At 37.2% G+C, this 18,909-nt stretch overlaps 2 protein-coding genes across 5 annotated transcripts in view; one reads left to right on the top strand and one right to left on the bottom strand.

Annotated features, from left to right (window-relative positions):
• Nucleotides 1-242: 242 nt before the first annotated feature.
• On the bottom strand, nt 243-3,205 carry LOC107043946 (protein MAK16 homolog). Its single transcript, XM_015265666.1, has 8 exons — nt 3,055-3,205; nt 2,940-2,986; nt 2,308-2,451; nt 1,326-1,638; nt 972-1,067; nt 700-843; nt 504-581; nt 243-423 (listed from the first exon to the last, which is right to left on the bottom strand). Exons 1-8 carry the CDS (start codon nt 3,067-3,069, stop codon nt 295-297), a joined length of 966 nt encoding a protein of 321 aa, XP_015121152.1. The 5' UTR covers nt 3,070-3,205; the 3' UTR covers nt 243-294.
• A 353-nt stretch (nt 3,206-3,558) lies between these two features.
• The window catches only part of LOC107043945 (DENN domain-containing protein 5B), a 21,205-nt gene continuing 5,854 nt past the window's right edge, over nt 3,559-18,909 (top strand). The window contains exons 1-8 of one of the 4 annotated variants that reach the window (XM_015265664.1): nt 3,559-3,874; nt 10,895-11,004; nt 11,740-13,349; nt 14,216-14,422; nt 14,517-14,525; nt 14,974-15,154; nt 15,626-15,890; nt 16,429-16,464. In XM_015265664.1, coding sequence (XP_015121150.1) covers nt 3,754-3,874; nt 10,895-11,004; nt 11,740-13,349; nt 14,216-14,422; nt 14,517-14,525; nt 14,974-15,154; nt 15,626-15,890; nt 16,429-16,464 — 2,539 coding nt within the window. In that variant the 5' untranslated portion in view covers nt 3,559-3,753. Of the gene's footprint in view, nt 3,875-10,894; nt 11,005-11,739; nt 13,350-14,215; nt 14,423-14,516; nt 14,526-14,973; nt 15,155-15,625; nt 15,891-16,428; nt 16,465-16,736; nt 16,860-18,909 lie in introns of all 4 variants that reach the window. The other 3 variants (XM_015265662.1, XM_015265665.1, XM_015265663.1) reach the window with 3 other exon arrangements.

Raw genomic sequence — 18,909 nt, forward strand, 5'->3', positions numbered from 1 at the left:
ATAATAATTTAATTTATCTTGTGGAGGGTGTAGGAAGTGAAAAAACGCAGGGGAAATCGACTTTCGGCAAAATCGAATTTTTTCGCCAGGTTAACATTGATTCCAATGATTCAAGTGACGGGCTATTCAAAACTCAAAAGTATGTGGAAAAAGTGAAAAATAAAATAAAAAATTTCACCTGGGGCCAAAATGTGATATCTTGGATGTTTCCAGTAAAATAGTAGGGATTTTATTTTGTGCTTGAAAAAATCTTTATTACACTAAAAAATTATCATTTTAACATAACAACAAATCTTAAGCTCGTAGTCTTTCTCTAGGTGCATCCTCAGTTTCATATTCAATTTCGACTTTAGGTCTTTTGGACTTTCCTTTTTTGCTTTTAACCAATTTTGGTTTTGATTTGCTCGTTGTGGGTGTGATATCCTGAAAACGTCAATCAATAAATTATTAATAATTAATTAATGGTGTTTAATAAATTCATTTATTAATGATGAAATACAAACCTCGATATCACTAGTGTCACTCTCGAAGCTATCAGACAAGTCGACTCGTTCTCTCTGCCCAGAATCACTCTCTCCACCCTGATGATGAAATTATTCAATATCATAATGACTTTGAAATATTACAATTCATAATTCAAATTTTATTCAAATAAAATTAAAATTCATATAAATTTTCACTCTTTGAAAGAATAATTACCTCTTCTTCATAATCATCATCATCATCGTCTTCGTCACTGTCACTGGCAGCCTCCACGAATCTCCCTCCATTCCTCTGAATGGCATTTTCATCTGCTTCCAACTCCATTTCAACTTCCTTCTCAATTTCCTGCTCACTCTCCTCCTGAATTCCAATCAGATAAATCAATCGAATGATGAATAATTATTTCACTCATCACTTCTGACGACTCCACTCCAGAATGGAGTGAAATCTTCCAATTAACAATTGATTTATTATTAATTTATGTTTACCTCAGCTTCACTTTCTCGCTCACTCTCGCCCTCGACTTCGACAGTTTCCACTGCCTTGTCGAATACTCTTTGTGGGAAGTTGTAGATGTCCTGGTACTGCAAAACATAAAACAATTGAATCAATAAAAATATTGGCACAATTAATTTCAAAGACTCCAAATCACTCTGAGAAAATTCCTCAAAGTTTTTTTTCATTTTAATTGTTTTTTTTTCTTTTTTGAGTGACTTTCATGTGTCTCGTCGGCCCAGTTTTCGAATGAATCAGGCTCAAAGAGTTTTTTCAGGAAAAATGGGGAAATCGAATTAGTCTTGACAATTCGTCGTTGATAAAAAAGCTTGAAGGGATGATCTTACCATCCCTTGCTTCAATCTGTCCATCAACTGCTTCTCAATAGCAGTATCGAGCTTGGCAGCAATGAGAGCCTTCTCCTCTCTCCTCCTCTCCCTCCTCTCGATCTTCCTCTGCAATGGAACAAGTTTCTTCTGACGCCTGAGCTTCAGCTTTCTCGTACGAATGAGGTACTGAGTGATCTTCACAAATCTCTGCTTGCATTTCGCTTTGATGAACCCCGGCCAGTACAGCAAGTTCTCGTTTATCTGGTGAATGGCTTTCTCGAAGTTCCTGGATAATTTAACTTTCTCCCATTGGTTCTTGGGCTCATGAATTCTGCAATGAAGATGTAAATGGTCACGGGAAAATGTTTCCATAATATTCAAAATCCAATGTAACGATTTTTGAAGCCTCTATTTCGCTTATCAAGTAACATAATATGATGTCTATGCTTATTTTTTAATATACTGTAATCGTTTGTTTACAGTAATTGTAGAAAAGAGGAATTCTAATTATTTTTAAAAATGTCGGAAGTGTTCATTTTACCCCACATTCCCCAATGAAACCAACATTTCTAATAATTAACATAAATTAGTTGCATTAGCTTCAACACAATTAAATAAACAAATTTCGTCTTCATTCATTCTTCATTATTTTTTAAATTGATAATTCCTACTGGAAGACTCAAGTAATCATATGTTCAGAAAACAGAAAATAGAAAATAGAAAAAGTGAGAAGATATGCTAAATCCAGTTGTCGAGAAAAAAGCTGGAGTGCCCAGGCAAATAAAACAGGTCATTAAAATTTGAAGTGCACATTGTCAATTTCATTTCTGAATAATAAACTCGAGTTGTTGGATCAACCTTCCTCAACATGAAGTAAATACGGGACTAGGGGGCAAAATGGACTGTTTAGGCTTGAACTTTGTCCCTCACTTGAGTAAAAAAAATGTGGAGTATTAATGGTCTGGAATAGCCATTCTCAGTAACAAAAAATGCTGTTCACCTTTCAGCTGTTCTCATAAACAAGTAAATAATTCCCTTCTCCTCCCTGACAGTGGCATACTGACTGTTGGCCAGTGGGCACGACGCCCGACTGCACAATCCTGTCAAGTTGTACTCATTCCTGCAGAACCTCTGGCCCTTGGTGCTGCAAGCAAAATAAAAACAAGTTGATATCTCCACTTTTGCACAAGCTAGAGTGTTTCCAAAGTTTTTTATGAAACAACAGAAAAACGGGAATATCTTGAAAACTTTGTATGAACGAGTATGTATATTTTGATTGATTTAGATAGAAAACATCGAAACGAATATTTTGAAAACAAAAAAAACGAAATTGGTCCACTGCAAACGAATCANGTATGTATATTTTGATTGATTTAGATAGAAAACATCGAAACGAATATTTTGAAAACAAAAAAAACGAAATTGGTCCACTGCAAACGAATCACTTGTTCTCCAAAACTATTAGATCGATCGGGCTGAAATTTTGCACAGAGTTAGTCCTCATTAAGACCTGTAATCTGGCAAAATTTCAGATTTTTTAGAATTACTTTAGCCACTTAATTATTCAAAATTAGAGAATGTGAAAATCGAAGGATTGCAATGCTTCCATTCAGAATAAAAAAACCCACTTACTTGACTTTGAACGAGCAGAACGATTTATTGATGATGCTCCAGACAACCTGAAACCAAGATTCTAGGTTATCCCCTGAATTTCCACTCATCGCTCTCCCAAATAAATCAAACTTACATCGTCGTGCTGCATTTTCCGAATTAATCCCTCTCACTTTTGCTCTCAAACCACAACCCTGATTTACTCCACTCGGTCCAACCCTTTCGAACAACAAACTTTACCCAGAACTCCACCACGTGCGTACAACAAATACAAATGGGTTCGAATCTCCGAGACTTCTCAGTCAATTTCACAACCCGGCGTCGATAAGGAAGAAAAAATGGAGCAGTGTCTGCGCACTTTCCCTTTCTCTTCGTCAATAAGTCAACAAGCGGAATTTATTAGTTTGATACCAATCAGACGAAAAATTCTCCCGAGTGAGTGGAAGTTTAATCCATCAATCAATGGGACTTTTTTTTATTCCGAGAGTTTTTAATTTTCTTCTTCCCCGGGGTCAATTGATCTATTTTTCGGAGTAAATTGAACGCGCGTGCATCAGTGTGAGTGCCCAGTCCCCCCTGCAGCCAACTTCGCGCGCCTCCACCAGTAAAGATCAATTATTTGCAGCAGTACGAGATATGCCCCGTTTGAGTCAACATCAGTCACCATCAGCTGTTGTTTCACTCCTCCACACGTGAAATGACAGATTAAAAAATACTGAAAAATGTGGCTAAGTGTGTCATCGACAGAGCGTCACACTTGAAATTGTTTTGTTTGAATCGCGAATATTCATGTGTTTCGCGGAGTTTTATTGAGTTTTTTTTTTCATCTGATAAAATGAACGGAAGCCTCGGGCTGCTCCGCGGTGGTCCTGATCAACATCCAACGAGATTCGCGGATTATTTTGTCATCTGCGGACTCGACAAGGACTCTGGACTCGAGCCAGACAAGTATTTCGGTGAGTCGAATGATTTTCTTGAAATTTATTTTCACGAATTCTTGGGTTTGATTGTTGGGAGCCTACTGGTCCTGGTGGATTTTCGGAGCCTTTCACTTCTATTCGGAGGATTTATTGTGAGTGATGTGACCCCAGTGCTCTCGATTTCACAATGCACAGTGGTGAGATCTTATCCGCAATTGCTGTCGTGGAAGTTTTTATTTATTCGGGGTTTTCAGGGGGAAATTAATGGAAACAGAGATTTTGTAATTCTCTGTGTCACGATTGCTAATCAATATTCGTTTAATAGCCTATTTAAAAATAGATTACACAGCGAATTTAACTTACATTATTATTTTTTTATTTATTATTCTCGGGAATCGTTTGAACGAATTGAAGTAATAAATTGTGAAATGTTTTTATCACATGTTTATTTCAGTCAATGATAATTCTGTTCAATTGTTCGAATGTATTTTCAACATTTCATTTTTGTTTTTGCGAATGAACAATCATAAATATCTATTTCATGAGAATGATCCCCATCATTTATTTACTTATGTGTTTTAGGGGGAAACTTAATAATATAGAGATTTCATCATTTTCCACTTAATGATCGCTAATCAATATTCATTTAACATCCCATTTAAAAACAGATCGGACAGCGAATCCAACTTCCATTACTATTTTTATTTATTATTCTCTGGAATCGTTTGAACGAATTGCCAATATTTTTTTAAATGTTTTTATGGTTTCATGTAACGTTTCATTCAGTCAATAATAATTTTATGAAATTCTTCAAGTGGATGAAAAAAATGTATTCAATTATTTTCAAAATTTAAAATAAAACACTCGAATATCGCCTATTTTTCAGAGATGCCATTTTTTAAAACTGTTGCATTTTAGAGCATAAAAAACCATGAAAATTCCTCGAGTCTCGTTATCCTCGGAATGTTTCATTGTTGAAACCCAAACATCCTTCCGTCCCGTGGAACAATGTCTTTCACAGGAAGTGAAAAGATCCTCGAGTGTAAAAAGAATGCCACCCGCTTGGTGAGGATCAGCTGCACAGATTTTTCTCAGAACACATATTCAAAGGAGTCCTCTTACATCTCCGATCCCTCATTTTCCCTCGTTTCTTCTCCCGAGAGCTCTCATTCCCCTCATCACCGCTCCACTCCAATCTCAATACAGAGTATTCAGTTTCTAAAGTACTTTGAATACTTTATAATATATTTATTGAAATGGACCATCTCCAATCCTCGATATCTCCCGAGTAAATGATACGATTTGGCTGAATCAGAGCTCATTTTGAAGCTCAAAAAAATACCTCGAAAACGAGAAAAGTGTTCAATTTCAATCTGGCGATCTCGAGTTATTGCCGATTTTACCCCACTTTCCAGTGCACAATATTTTGGCTTCAGTTTCCCAAGGAAAGCATTCCGCGTCTTTCATTCAGCGTTCCCGCCAGTTCAAGCAAAGTTGAATGGAGAGTAAATAAAAGGACACGAGACGAGTCCCGGGGACTTTTGAGTCCCCAAAGATGGTATCCCCCTCTCCTCAGATCGAACTGCAGCTGTTCGGTCCCCTCTATATTGTACCCCTGGCCATTGTATCACCTAGAGTGAAGATAAACTTATCACAAACGCAACACCAAACTGCTCCATTCGGTGATACCGAGCTCGAAGTGGACTATCTCATCAGTAAAATTGAGAGAAGGACTTGCCTTGTCCACTAAATTAATTTCGTAGATACAATGAAATGTCGAGCAACGATACTCTCCCCCATTGCCACCAATTGACGTCAATTTGATCCATCGTCCCTGGTTGTATAGAAAATTGGGCATTTGAGTTATCTGTTTATTTTGAAAAATTATAGGGGCTTGAGAGGCTACAGTCGATGATTACAAAAAGAGCAGCACAAAATATTCTGTCGGGAATTTTCTGAGGAATATTCAATGATAATATTCTTGATGAACGAAATTTTCCATTCTTCTGGAATATTCAGAGTCAGTTTTCATATTTTCAAGTGACCCAACGAAATTTCACCGCAATGTCGTAGAATTGTAAGAAGAGTTGAGGTTTTACGAATGATTCAGCAAAGATATTCGATGCCTCTCGCTAATTCTGCCATTTCGTCGTGGTTTCTCGTGACGACTTCAAGATTTCTGCACATTTGAGGTTGTAGGGAATTTTCGATTGGGAATTAGTTACTGCTTGAATCGGAAGCAAGGTGAATGAATCAGACATTGATCTGTACTTTATTGAGACGTGATATCACTTCGAGAGCAATTGATTAGCAACTGATTAGAGAGAAACAGTCTTCATAAAGAGCGCAGTATCTGCAGTAGATTCTTCCACTTCGTGCTTTGTTCTTTGTGATCGGGGCTCGTGGTAAGACCTCATGATATAGTTAATATAAGTTCCGGAATGCGATCGAGTTGCTCTTGCTAGTCTTGTGTGTTTTGTTCTGAATAGATAAAAAATGTCTGTCTAAGATTTTTCATTTCAAAGGGCACCCAGAGAAATGTTCTATTTGCCAAATAAGTGGACTTATCGAAATAGCGCGTTCAAACTTAAACTTGATTTTCATTTGTGTTTTCATTCACATGGATAATTAAATTAAGTGAATATTTTTTTAAAATATTAACAAATCGTTTATTTGATGCAAATGAAGACTTTACTAATCTTTATTCGAAATGTAAATTTATTGACATGTAGTAATCCTTTATTTCGATCAAATAAATCGTTCTTTTGATTTAAATACGCCATTTCTCAGGTTGTGAATCGTTCAGTTTTCGAACAAATGAGATTCCGTAATCATTGGGTCTCATTTAATTAATGAATATTGTGTTTTTTCCACTCAAACGATACATTTCACCGAATCAAACATCTCTCTCGGAACAATAAGTCAAGTGGCTCGATCTCAGAACAGTTTTGAATTGAAGAAAATCGACCCCAACTTTATTTCCGACGATAAAAAAAAATGTCACGCAGATCGTTTTCATTCGTTTCATTGGTATATTACCAAAATTTGGTTTTCCCCACTGATACACAAATGAATTGCATCTGTGAATTCTATTGTGCGGCCTCTGAGTGTGTAACGCGCACTCGAGGGTTACTTTCATTCGTGTATTGCTTCAGGAAACCCGACGACAAAGGGGGTTGAGAGGGTGGCCGAGGGGAGGGGCTATGGGAACCCCATGTCCGTGTGAGTCACTGAGGGATTCACGCGTAATCGTTTCTACATCAGAGAGAACGGAAAAAGTTGAAATCCCCTGGTGAAAAAAAAAGTCGAGACGATTCACCTCAGCTGTTTGAATGAATTTGAATGTGCAGTCGAGGGAGTTTCCGATGAAGAGGATCGGCCAGAGTTGGAGGGGATTTTAGTTTTAATTTTGAGTGGGAGATCCTTCTTTCATTCGCACTGGCGAAGTGGTGATGTGGAATAAGTAAATTGATTTCGGGGATATCAAGACTCACCTGTTTCCATTTATTACGTTTCGCACAGAATTATTTTTTTACATTCGTTGTTTATGAATAAATAATTGAAAATGTTTAAATTTTATTTTTTTAGAGATGAAATTGATTTCTGGTAGGATTATGAATATGAATAAATTTGTTACGATTTCGAACAAATGATTTTTATGGTGAACAATTGCAATTTTTAATTATTTCATCAATCTTTCTCCATAAGGTGTCTTGCTAATTTTTTTCAGATTTTTAAAATGTTTTTTAACGGTTCAGTATCGAAATTTAAATTCACACCTGCAAAGTTTAAATAATAAAATCATTGTAAAATGTCCGGAAACTTAGGGTCAAATGGGGCTCAAATAAAAATGAAATTATTATTTGCAAAATTACAATGTAATGCATTAATGCAATAATTCTAATTCTGCTAAATGCACAAATAATTCTAGTAGAAAATTCCCACACTTCAAGTAAAAAAACCATACAAATATTAATTGTCACTAGACTTGTTGAATATTCCTCCGCCAAAAATTATGAAATTGGTCTTATTACAAAAACCCCATTACTCCCACGAAAATCCCTCTGTTATCAGCGACACTTCCACGTCACATCATTCAATTTTCCCAACAGATCGATCGCTCCCACCAGACTACCTTCAATAAACTTGCTCCTCGCCTCTTACAAATACATCCCTCTAACCACACAATTTAAATCGTCTCAGACATGTGTACTACCGCCTAACATGCCGCCGTTCAATGGCCCATTGCAGACTTGGGTCAAAATCCTCGTCTCCCAGTGCGTGCATTGACCAAATCAATAGTATTCTCACGCTACCGACGAATTATTGTTTCACGAAGTAGATAAACTTCCCCTGGCTGGGGCTTTTTCATGGATGGCTTTTCTGCGCTTTAAACTGACGTATATTTTTAGCTTCTGAATGTATCTCGTGACCTCTTCTCAGGGGCACAAAGAGCGCCCTGATAACTCGCAGCTTCAAACGCGCCTCTGCTCGTATACTCACTCGTAAGAACGTAAAATACGCTGGTGTTTACGGAGTTCAAATCACTCTTTTCCCGCATCCGCATCTTATATACATAGGAGATGTTACACGTTTATTCCGGAATGTCTGAAAGAGAAATCGCATGCATGATGATGATGCTATTGATTTGGTTGATGATGTTGGTAATGATCCCAAGACAATAACGAAAAAAACGTCAAACAAACGAGCCAAACAAAAATTTTTTTGAGCCGAAATCAAAAATTATGTCTACAAAGAGTTATATCTTTGAGTAAATAGTATATATATTTATGTCTGTAATGCAAAGTATGACTAAAGAGATACATAAAAGGAGAAAAGACTCGTGGAGATGTAAAACAAAGAAAAAATACCCGTTGTAACATCAAGAGAAATAAATTCTATTCTATTCCATTTATGTTTCTGTATAAAAGAACGGGTTCGTAGTATTTAGTATCCAGATATTCATGGTTTTCCATCGATAACATTGAATTACGTTCTGATCTTCGATACCAATATCATTTCCAACAGAACAGTTGTTGATCCTCAATTGAAGTTTTCATGGATTTCGACGTATCTCCGACTGATTCTCAACAGAAATTTCCATTCCTTTTCGATAATGAGAAATTCATGGATTTTCAAAAGAAGTTTTCATCATTTCGAAATGAAGCTGAAACTAGCAGAATATTCGTTAGCGGAGAATTCAATTTAGGGAATTTTTTAGTGTAGGAGAGTCAAATAATCATATGTACAATGTTTTTTAGGTGCGAAAGAGTTTGTATATTACTTAAAAACATTTGTACACTCCTAGATTCGCCTAAATCTTCTGCAGCTTCATCATCAGCGTGAAAAAACATATTGATTTAAATTAACTTACAATAATGACGTGATGAATCATATAAAATCAATCGTAGTGATAGGCGCGCGGATTCGATCTCGTGAAAGAAATATTCTAAGAGAGCCCTTTCGTCTAATCCTTCGGATTTTATTCGGGTGGAGTAGAGTAGAGCTGAGAGCGTAAACCTTCAAGCAAATAGATTTGCTCCTAATCAATCATTGTCATTGTTCAATAACTCCTCAATGCTAAGTCCCTCGCAGTGGCCAAGCCTTTGTCTTCTTAAGCATTATACATCCTATTTTTTTTTGTTCTCCGTGTGCTCGGACTCTAACTGAGAAATTGCGTTTGCAATTGTCCACGGTCAATTAACCACTCTGACAATCGTTGAACACGCAATTTTGCCCCCTCGAGGAGGAAGAAGCGCCACTGTGTCTGCACACGCGTCTGTACAGCTCGTTTCACCTTCAATGTACCAATGTTTGTGCACTCGTTACGGTGCCAAACCAAAACGATAATGAAAAAGAGGGGGGTCGAGGCGGGGAAATGACTAGTTGATTATTGGTGGACTTCAACATGAGGTCACTCTTTCAGGGAGAACACGCATGCTCAATTTCTTTTAATTCCTCTATTCAAACATTTTTATTAATGCAAACGGTCAATTTCAGGTCATTTGTTGTTGAAAATTGGTTGAAATCAGGAAAAATGCAGGGAAATTTGATACGAAATATTCATGTTTTCAAGGAAAATTTAAGTGAGTTGAGAAGTTCTCGTGCTAAAAAATTTGGTATGTCATTCCATTTTCAGTGGAACTTGAAATTTTATAATTTATTCCCGCTTGAGAAGAATTAAATGCCTCTTTCCTGAAAATCAGCACTCAACTGTCCATGAAATTTCATGTAAAAAATATTGAAATTTTTAACAACGACTATCTCAAATAAAATCCCCAGATATTTTCCCAGAAATCTTCAATGAATTTTCAGATCCACATGATGACAAAAATTATTAGAAATTTTGAAAATTCAACTGAATATGAAGTACAAATGTCGCAATGAGTTTTCGAATTATAAATTTGTTGAATTTCCAAGATGAATGAAAAATCCCGTAAACCATTTATTTTCAATTCGCGGCAATGAATTGAATTCCAAAAATTTCTGATACTGCGAACGAAAATCCGAAGTTTTCCCTTCTCATTCATCACCACATGAGGAAAAAATAAACCAATATTGGTAACATTAACCATTCATGAGGAAAAATACACAAATAGTCAACCAAGTAAATCCTTCCATTCTCAAAATTCCCACACGGAAGGAGAATCAAAACGCCGAAGACACGAAAGAAAAATATATTAACAGGAATTGCTTAATCTCGTCCAGCGGAACCCAATTTCTCATTCGGAGATTGGACTCGAGTTTCCCAATCAGACCCAACATGATTGAAACGAGCGTTAGGAAGACCCTTCCGCCGTACTCCACACGTCACATTGTTTCTATTTTCGTCCCTGAGCTTGGAATAACGTCTGTGTTTTATCGCAACACATGGAGTTAAATGGAGTTAAAATAAAATGCAAAGTACGTATTGTGCGGAGAGGGCTGTGGAAAGGCTTCCGTTTACTATGCGGTCAAGTTGACGCTGTGTTGCCACTCGTGCGTGCAAAGTACATTCTGATTAACCTTTAACCATAGTTCTTAATTAACGAGTTTTCATTCTCGCCTTTATTTCAGGAGATTCGCTGCAATGTACACCGTTGGACAGGGCTTACAAGAGCAAAGTTCTTGGGCATTATCCGGACAGTGTGCCCTGGAATCCATTCGACGAGCATGCAGTGTGTATGGTAAATTATCAATGAAAATTACGTGCAGAAGAGAATGGGGAAATATGGACCCTTTTGAATTTTTCTTAAATATTAATAATTCATTGGAATGCTGATGAAACGGGATTATTTTTCATCGTAAAGTGCAATTCTCCCTCTTTGTGATGAATCCAGACTGAAATTAATTGATCAATTTATTGTTGAGTTATGAATATTTACAAAGAAGTAAAAAATATCCATTTTGCCTCACCCATTTGACTTTAACTTTGATTCATTTAATTGAGTCGTTCCAATTTCCTAGTTTACTCTGAATAATCAAGAACAAACCCAGAAAATTACCCCTGAAATTTCAAGTAAAAAATCAGTTGATTTCTGGAATATAAGTAATTTCAATTCAATAGTATTCAATTCGAACCATGAGTTTGAGAATTCAAGCTCATTTCAATATTAGTCATCGCCTAACATGAAAAATTCAGTTCCGCCGAATGTCCAAAGCGCCTACGAAATTCCTTGACCGATTTGATCTCGAAATTCAACTAAAATCCCCAATATTGAAAATTCAAATGCGACTTGGAATTAAAAAAATTTCTAACAGTGTTCCTAAAGCCTTCGTCTGCGCTACAATAAAATGAATGAAACCCCGAGATTCGAAAATTGAAGAAGCGAAATCTCTCACCAATCTCTCCTAACCCCTCCACTTTCCATAAAATCCCCGAGCAATCGCCCCCAAACTCACGGAAACCCTTGAAATTCCAGCTGTGCCTCCCCAGCGGTCTTCGCTTCCGTACCCAGAAGCACTCAGTGGAGCCCTCATTCCACTCGTTCGTCCTCACAAAAGAAGACGGCAGGCGAACCTACGGTTTCAGCCTGGTCTTCTACGAGGAGTGCCGAAACCGTAAGATCTGCGCAGCCATGCAGACCCTCCAAGCAATGTTCATAACCGAGCTCAGCAGCGGTCAGAACGGCACCCCACCCGCCCCAAGACGTGGCCAAGAAACCCACAACACGCGATCCCTCCCCCGTCACTTCAAACTGTCGGCTCACTCGCCAGGAGCAGCCCTCGCCTACTACGACTCGACCAAAGACAAACTCCTCGTAACCAAATCAATCTCCCTGATCTGCCAGCAGCCCTACCTGAACGCAGCCAAAACCTTCCTCACGAATCTCTACAAATGTGTCCCTCGTCACCCAGGCCCTGGCCTGAGCCTCGAATCCTACGTATACAACTTGCTCTACAACGTGCCCGTCCCCCTGCCAGGAAAATCCCTGAAGTTCTTCGTACCAAACGACGAGCCAGCCAAAGCTCCCCTAGAGCTCTTTCTCCTCTACCCAAACCTCAGCACAGATCTCCCCCTCCTCGACTACTCCATCAAGGACATGTTCACCTGGCTGGGGCCTGAGTGCGTCCTTCAGCTGTTCACCTGTGTCCTCCTGGAGAACCAGGTCCTCCTGAGAAGCACAGATTTCCACAAACTGATGGTGGTAGCTGAATGCATAACAGCTCTACTCTTTCCCTTCTCCTGGCAGCATGTCTACGTGCCAATCCTACCAGTAAGCCTCCACCACTTTCTCGATGCACCAGTACCTTTCATAATGGGCCTTCATGCGCAGACCGAGGGAAGCCACCTCAAAATAGCCAGCGAAGCCAATCTCTGTTACGTTGATATTGATAAGCAAACTAGCCAATTTCCGGAGGAGTTGCCAGTTTTTCCCAGGAAGATGCAGTTTCTCGCGGAGATAAGGACACTGTTGAATAAGTACAAAGTACCACACAATGAGAAGACTGAGAGTATGGTCATTAATTATTTGAGTGGTGACATTATGACCAGCAGTTTGACACTTCCACCAGGCTCGGGTTTCCATGTGCCAAGGAGAAAACATTCGCTGCATGATGTGCTTGATTGGGATAGGGATGAGATTGGGCCGAATTCTGATGCACTTCAGAGGATTGTGGATATTGTGAAGAAGACGGGAATCAGTCTTGATGATATTGACTCGGTGGAGAATATGGCGAAGGATAAGGACAAGGTGTTGAGTCCCCAGGAGGAGTACAGGGAGACTCTGATATTCAATAATGCTGTCAGGGAGATTTTTCTCAATCGGTTTGTGCATCTGTTCTCTGGGTACGATCACTTTGTCATTCATCCTAGTCAGGATAAGGACGAGTGGATGAATAATCGGGACAGCATGCATGTGTTTGATAAGGCCACATTCTTGTCCGATCAACCTGCCCAGCATCTGCCGTTTCTCTCGAGGTTCTTGGAGACGCAGATGTTTGCATCGCTTGTGGATAATAAAGTTATGGCCTCGTGGAATGAACTCGATTGCAATATCAAGGTCTTTGACCAGAGGATCTCGCAGATAAAGTGAGTGTTTATTTTGGGAGGAATTATGCATGCGATTTTTTGCTCTTTGGAGATGATGTGGGACGGGAGGTTTTTATTCGGGTCTTGGGGGAATGGCATCCCCTGAGAACCATCACAGGATCAGTTATGAGTTTGTGGGGGATGTAGAATATTAACGCGTAGCAGAAATAGAAGTAAGAATAGGTGAATGCTGCCAGGATTAAGATGGTAGGGGGGAAATATTTTTACTTTATCAGGAATGAAAAGGTTTGAAAGGATCGACTCGGTGCGTCGTATCATTACCAAAATGTGTCGTACATTTGAGGATATCCAAGTATATTTTACAGTTTTGTACAGACCATGCCGTAGATTCAACAATTTTCAATCATCAAATTTTTCAATTAAATTTTGTGAGGAATTTAACAGAATTAATATTTTTTTTCAGCATTCGTTGTTTGTAAATTAATAATTGAAATTGGTTAAACTTTCGCAAAACTTTTTTTTTAGGCATAGTATCGGTTTAAGTAATAAAATAATAAAGTCACTGTAAAATTTCCGGAAACTTAGGGTCAAATGGGGCCTAAAAAAAGCTCTGATGTTCGACTACAAAAGGAGAAAAAACAGCCAAAGTACTTGAATATCCTTTAAAAAATGGGACTTTTGAAGGAAATCCTATCGAATTTGAATGATCTAAAAGTAGATTGTACTCAGACATCACCAAGAGATAAAATTTCCATAAAAATCTACGTGGAAACACATCAATTCCCTCCAGATCCTAAGGCATTCACCGAAACCCCAACTCAAAATCAACTTCCCTCATCTAGTTTTACCGTTTCGCTACTGATTTATATCTTCCCCCAATTCAACTTTATGACTTCGCATTGTAGGAAAAAAGGAGGCGAAGGAATTCTGAGGACAACAACCTACGAAGTGACGACGACAGTGGGAGAGACTCAAAGGCTGCTGGAGCATAAATTGAATAACGTGGATTTCGAGGCGACTCCTCCAACTGAAATTGTACCCCACAGAGCTGCGTATTTCAGAAGTTTTCCATTGCTGGACGCAACGGCCCTCAATAAGGAGCCTGCACAGAGGTAACAACCACTGATATTATTTAATCCTCACCTAAAGATGTTTAACTAACTCATTAACTCATTTTATCAATTCAATCATTGCTTCCGATTACAGTATACTCCGGTAAGCTTTAATAATCCTGTTAAATCCTCTGTGAATCATCTGCTATGGGTTTAGGGCTATATTCGTCTGGAAACAATTCTCGCTTAAAATTTCTCTCCCAGAATTTTTCCGCCCGAAAAGTTCTTAGAAGAGAATTTCTCTTTTTTCTCTATGATGACGCCCGGCCATTCTCAAAAATCATCATCATGCACGTGATAAATCTGGAATAATATCTAAATACGTAATACGTAGTAGCTCATACTTTGGCAAAATTAGGAAGAAATTGAAATTTCGAATTGAATGAACGGATTGAAATGAATGAATTTCAAATTCTCGGGCCGAAATTGATAAAAGAAAAAATTCTCTCAGAGAAATTTTAGACGAGAAATTCATTTCGGAGCAATATAGCCCGGATATCTCTGCAATCACAATTGTCTCTCGAAAATTGAAATTCATTTTGTGTTAACAGCAGTAGGAAAGGTCAAACGCAGTGGAAATACAAGATGAAATCGATCGAGACGAATGGCAAACCGCCCACGGCCCCCCATCAGGAGACCCAATCCCCAAGACCGCAGACGAAATTGTCGGCAGACATGAGTCCAGCACTGATTGCCCAAGCAAATTGGACATTTGTCGAAAAATTGCTCAAGGTAAATGCATCCGCCGAATTTTATCAATGGGGTGAACAACAGGCACCGACTGCTCGTCACCCTGGCAGGATTCGTTGTTTATTTTCATTCGGGTCATCAACTCCATTCGAAATTTTGCCAAATGAAGAGAATAATGCAAATTAACAATTATTTTAATTATTGTTGTTGTTCGTAAGTTGAAAATTAGCAGAAAGAAATGAATTTAAATTTGAATTTTAAAGTCTGAAACCTGAATAATCGCTCTGGTGAATAAAATAACAATGAAGATTATAAGATTATGAGAATATAAGATTGCAATCATATTATCATTATTATTTTATTAAAAAATTCGTTGTATGAGACAACTAAACAGGACATTTTTCAAATATTTCGCACTAGTTTTCATTCTCTTGGTAATTTTCAACTTAAACATGAAAAAGATTTTTTCTCTCAGTCAGTGTTAAATAATCACTGAATCCTCGATCAATGCAGGACTGCAAGTCGAAAACAAAGAGAATGCTGGTGGAGAAGATGGGGTCAGAGGCAGTAGCACTCGGCCATGGAACTGAATCTCTCGTAGATGTTGAGGAGAATACACTCGTCGCTAGTCTCTGTGATTTACTCGAGAGGGTTTGGAGTCATGGGCTGCAGAACAAACAGGGGAAGAGTGCACTCTGGACGCATTTGTCGATGTACCAGGAGCTGGAGGAGTGCAACGACTCGGCCAAGTCCATTGATCCGCACTTTTTATCGCCTGGTGAGTGCCCAAATTATTCTCCAGAAACTAATTTAAACAATTCATCGACAATCGCTGATTCGTTCAGGAAAGGAATAATTTTTTTCGTTTGAGAGCAAACGAAAAACAAACAAAATATCAAAGGCATATTTTTATTATTTTCGACTCCAACATTCGTCTTTATTCTAATTATTTAACCATCTCGGTAATGACGACGAGATAACAAAATTGACAGATTTCCATTCTTTTTGCAACTTATTCTCTTAGATTATTTGTAGGAAGTAGTTCACTAAAATTCGTTGAACGTGAAAATAAAAATTTATTCCAATTATTTATGAAATGAAAGTTTAAAAATTAAAAAATCTATAATTTCCATTTTAGTTTATTTTTCCCTGTTGTACGAATAAAAATATTCCTGAGTGAATGATCAGTTTTAATCAGCCCCCAATAACAAATAATTAACAGCCATAAACATGTTCAGCCAAAAATGATCGTCAATTCGAAAGAAGAGAGTAAAGATGTAACTAATCGCAATGTTGTATGCATTTCGGAAACGCAGCGCTAGCTTGGTGCGTGCTACGGAAGCGGCTTGACTGTACGTCAATTATGCAAATTCAAGAGAGGAATATGTTATTTATGTTAGAGTAGCACTGAAGAGTGATATTTACCAGCACAACAGTTGTTTTCCACTCGTACTCATTCGTTCGTAGTTTATTATCAGCAATGTGGTGCTTTCTAATTGCACAATTCGTTCCATATTTTATCACCGTCCTCTGCGTTTTTAGTGTTGATATTGTGTTGAAATTTTGAGTTTATTATTTCGTTGGTTTATGTTTCTGTTATTATTTTCTTTATTTTCATGAATAGCACCGAAAACAACTTCCAATAAAACGCCGACTAAAGCGTACAGCTTAAGGGACCGACTGGTATCAACGATTAAAACGAGAAATATTTACGAAATAGCTTCCTATATCAAGGAAAATCTTAATGGTAAGCCGTTGACTTGGCTTGCCAGATAATTGGATTAATTTATCGAGGGGAAATATTGTCTTTATTGCATTTGAGTTTATCAGATTGTCGCCCGTTTTATTTTCTCTAGTTTTGGTTTCTATTTTTTGTCTTCATTATTTCCATACGAAACAGGGAAAGAAGAGATTCATTCCATCATCAATATCACTGAGAATCCTATTCTATCTACAAAAGATGAAAGTTTTGTAAAGTTCTTTCACATCGAGATGTTCAAGATGTTGACGTTGTTCCATTAATTTTAATTCCTCCCATTTTCCTCTTTTCACGAATGACATGAATGAAATTCTCCTTCATTTCTTGACCTGGACAGCACTTTCTAAATTATAGAGAACTGTGAAAATGTGGTTTCCTAGGAAATCCTAGGAAAGTGTCTGTTTTTTTCATTCGAGAAAAATTATGCAGTTTTCTACAGGATTCCAGTATTTTCTGAATAAATAAAAAAAATTGTCCACTTTTCCAGAGAATTGATTCATAACACTTCCCTTATTTTTCAACAAATACAGATATTGATCGGATCCCTTTGAAAAATGCGAGAGAATTTTTTTTTAGAAAGAACAAAATTCAGTCTTCAATATCTCCGCCAATTATTGCGTTAGAGGGCTCCGGTTGCGCTCATTTTTCTTCTTTTGGACTATACTTCTCAATAAAATGTAGAAAAAAAAAAAATTTGACGTAATTTTTCATATACAGAATTGGCGAATTCGCTCATATGTATCATTCATTTTTAGAATGCATTTATGAATGTATGAAATTCAATACATTTGAAATTTGAATGAAGAAAAGGAAGTTCCTCACAAGTGAATGAGGTGATAGATCAGGGCCCGCGTGGCTCAAGTAACGATTAGAATTCATGAGTTTTTCGTTTCATTAATTTTCAAGCAAAAAATTTGTTATTTTTATATTTACACTGTAGTATTGGTGATATTGGAGATGGAGGGGATCCATTTTTCAACAAACTATTCTACTTATTATTGCTGTTGATGTTTTACAGTATTTTGTTATGTGAGTCTTCTTTGAATGCAAAAATTGCACGAGGCATGTTTAGTGTGTGTCTTTTGTGAATTTCGCCTGCGAATGCGATCTCAAAGAGGGTGCTGACACACATTTTCGGATTAACATCCGTGGGTTTTATGTATTCAATCTCGCAGAATTTTATATCATACAAAATAGGTAATTTCCACAGGGGATGTTCTGTACGGAGTTGAATTGCACATGAAAAAAAAATGAAACAGTTTTATGTCGACTCATTTCAAGGAACCTGATGAATTTCGCGCATTTACGCGTTACATGCTTGTGAATTAGATAAAATATTCAACAGTCATGAAATTTACATGGAGTTGGTGACGCAAGACTAAGTAATACGTGTTTGGAACAAAAACGTTCCACGCGTGTGAAAGAATTTTAAATTAGCCCAATTATTGCATCATTGCTCATAGAATGATTTTTATTATTATTCTATTATTTAATGCAGATTTTGGAAATGGTGGAAACTATGGGAATAAAGTCTTCAATGTTATGTGATTCATAACGAAGAATTACATTTATATTTTAATAGTTTAAATAATAACATCATTTAATCAAATTAAGCTTCAATGAAAGCTTTGAGGATATCCAAGTATTTTGGCCATTTTTTTTCCAGTGAAATGGTTTTCTACTTTTGTAGTCAAGCATCAGAGCTTTCATTTGAGCCCCAGCTGACCTTAAGAATTACAATTTTTTAAAATTGAGAGTAAAAAAATAACTTTCCACCATAAAAATCATTTGTTGGGAATCAAGAAATTTATTGATACTCAGAAATTTACCAGAAATTGATTTCATGCCTAAAAAAATACGGTTTCCGAAAGTTTACACAATTTCACTTCATTATTTATACACAACGAATTAAAAAAAAATAATACTGTGCAAAATGTAATTTGAATGACGCTGAATATTCATGATTTTTTTCAAATTTTTCTCACAATTCAATTGACAACTTTGATAATTGAAACTGTAAAAGATACTGCAAATGTTG

This window comes from Diachasma alloeum, unplaced genomic scaffold, assembly GCF_001412515.2.
Source record: "Diachasma alloeum isolate Michigan unplaced genomic scaffold, Dall2.0 Dall_scaffold_00648, whole genome shotgun sequence".
NCBI lineage: Eukaryota > Metazoa > Arthropoda > Insecta > Hymenoptera > Braconidae > Diachasma > Diachasma alloeum.

Bases quoted from the DNA above. Each gene is read 5' to 3' on its own strand.
- LOC107043946 (XM_015265666.1), bottom strand. The intron at 2,452-2,939 runs GTAAGTGGGTTT...TTTTGCTTGCAG, and splicing joins TTCTGCTCGTTCAAAGTCAA to CACCAAGGGCCAGAGGTTCT. The intron at 582-699 runs GTAATTATTCTT...TTTCATCATCAG, and splicing joins ATGATGATTATGAAGAAGAG to GGTGGAGAGAGTGATTCTGG.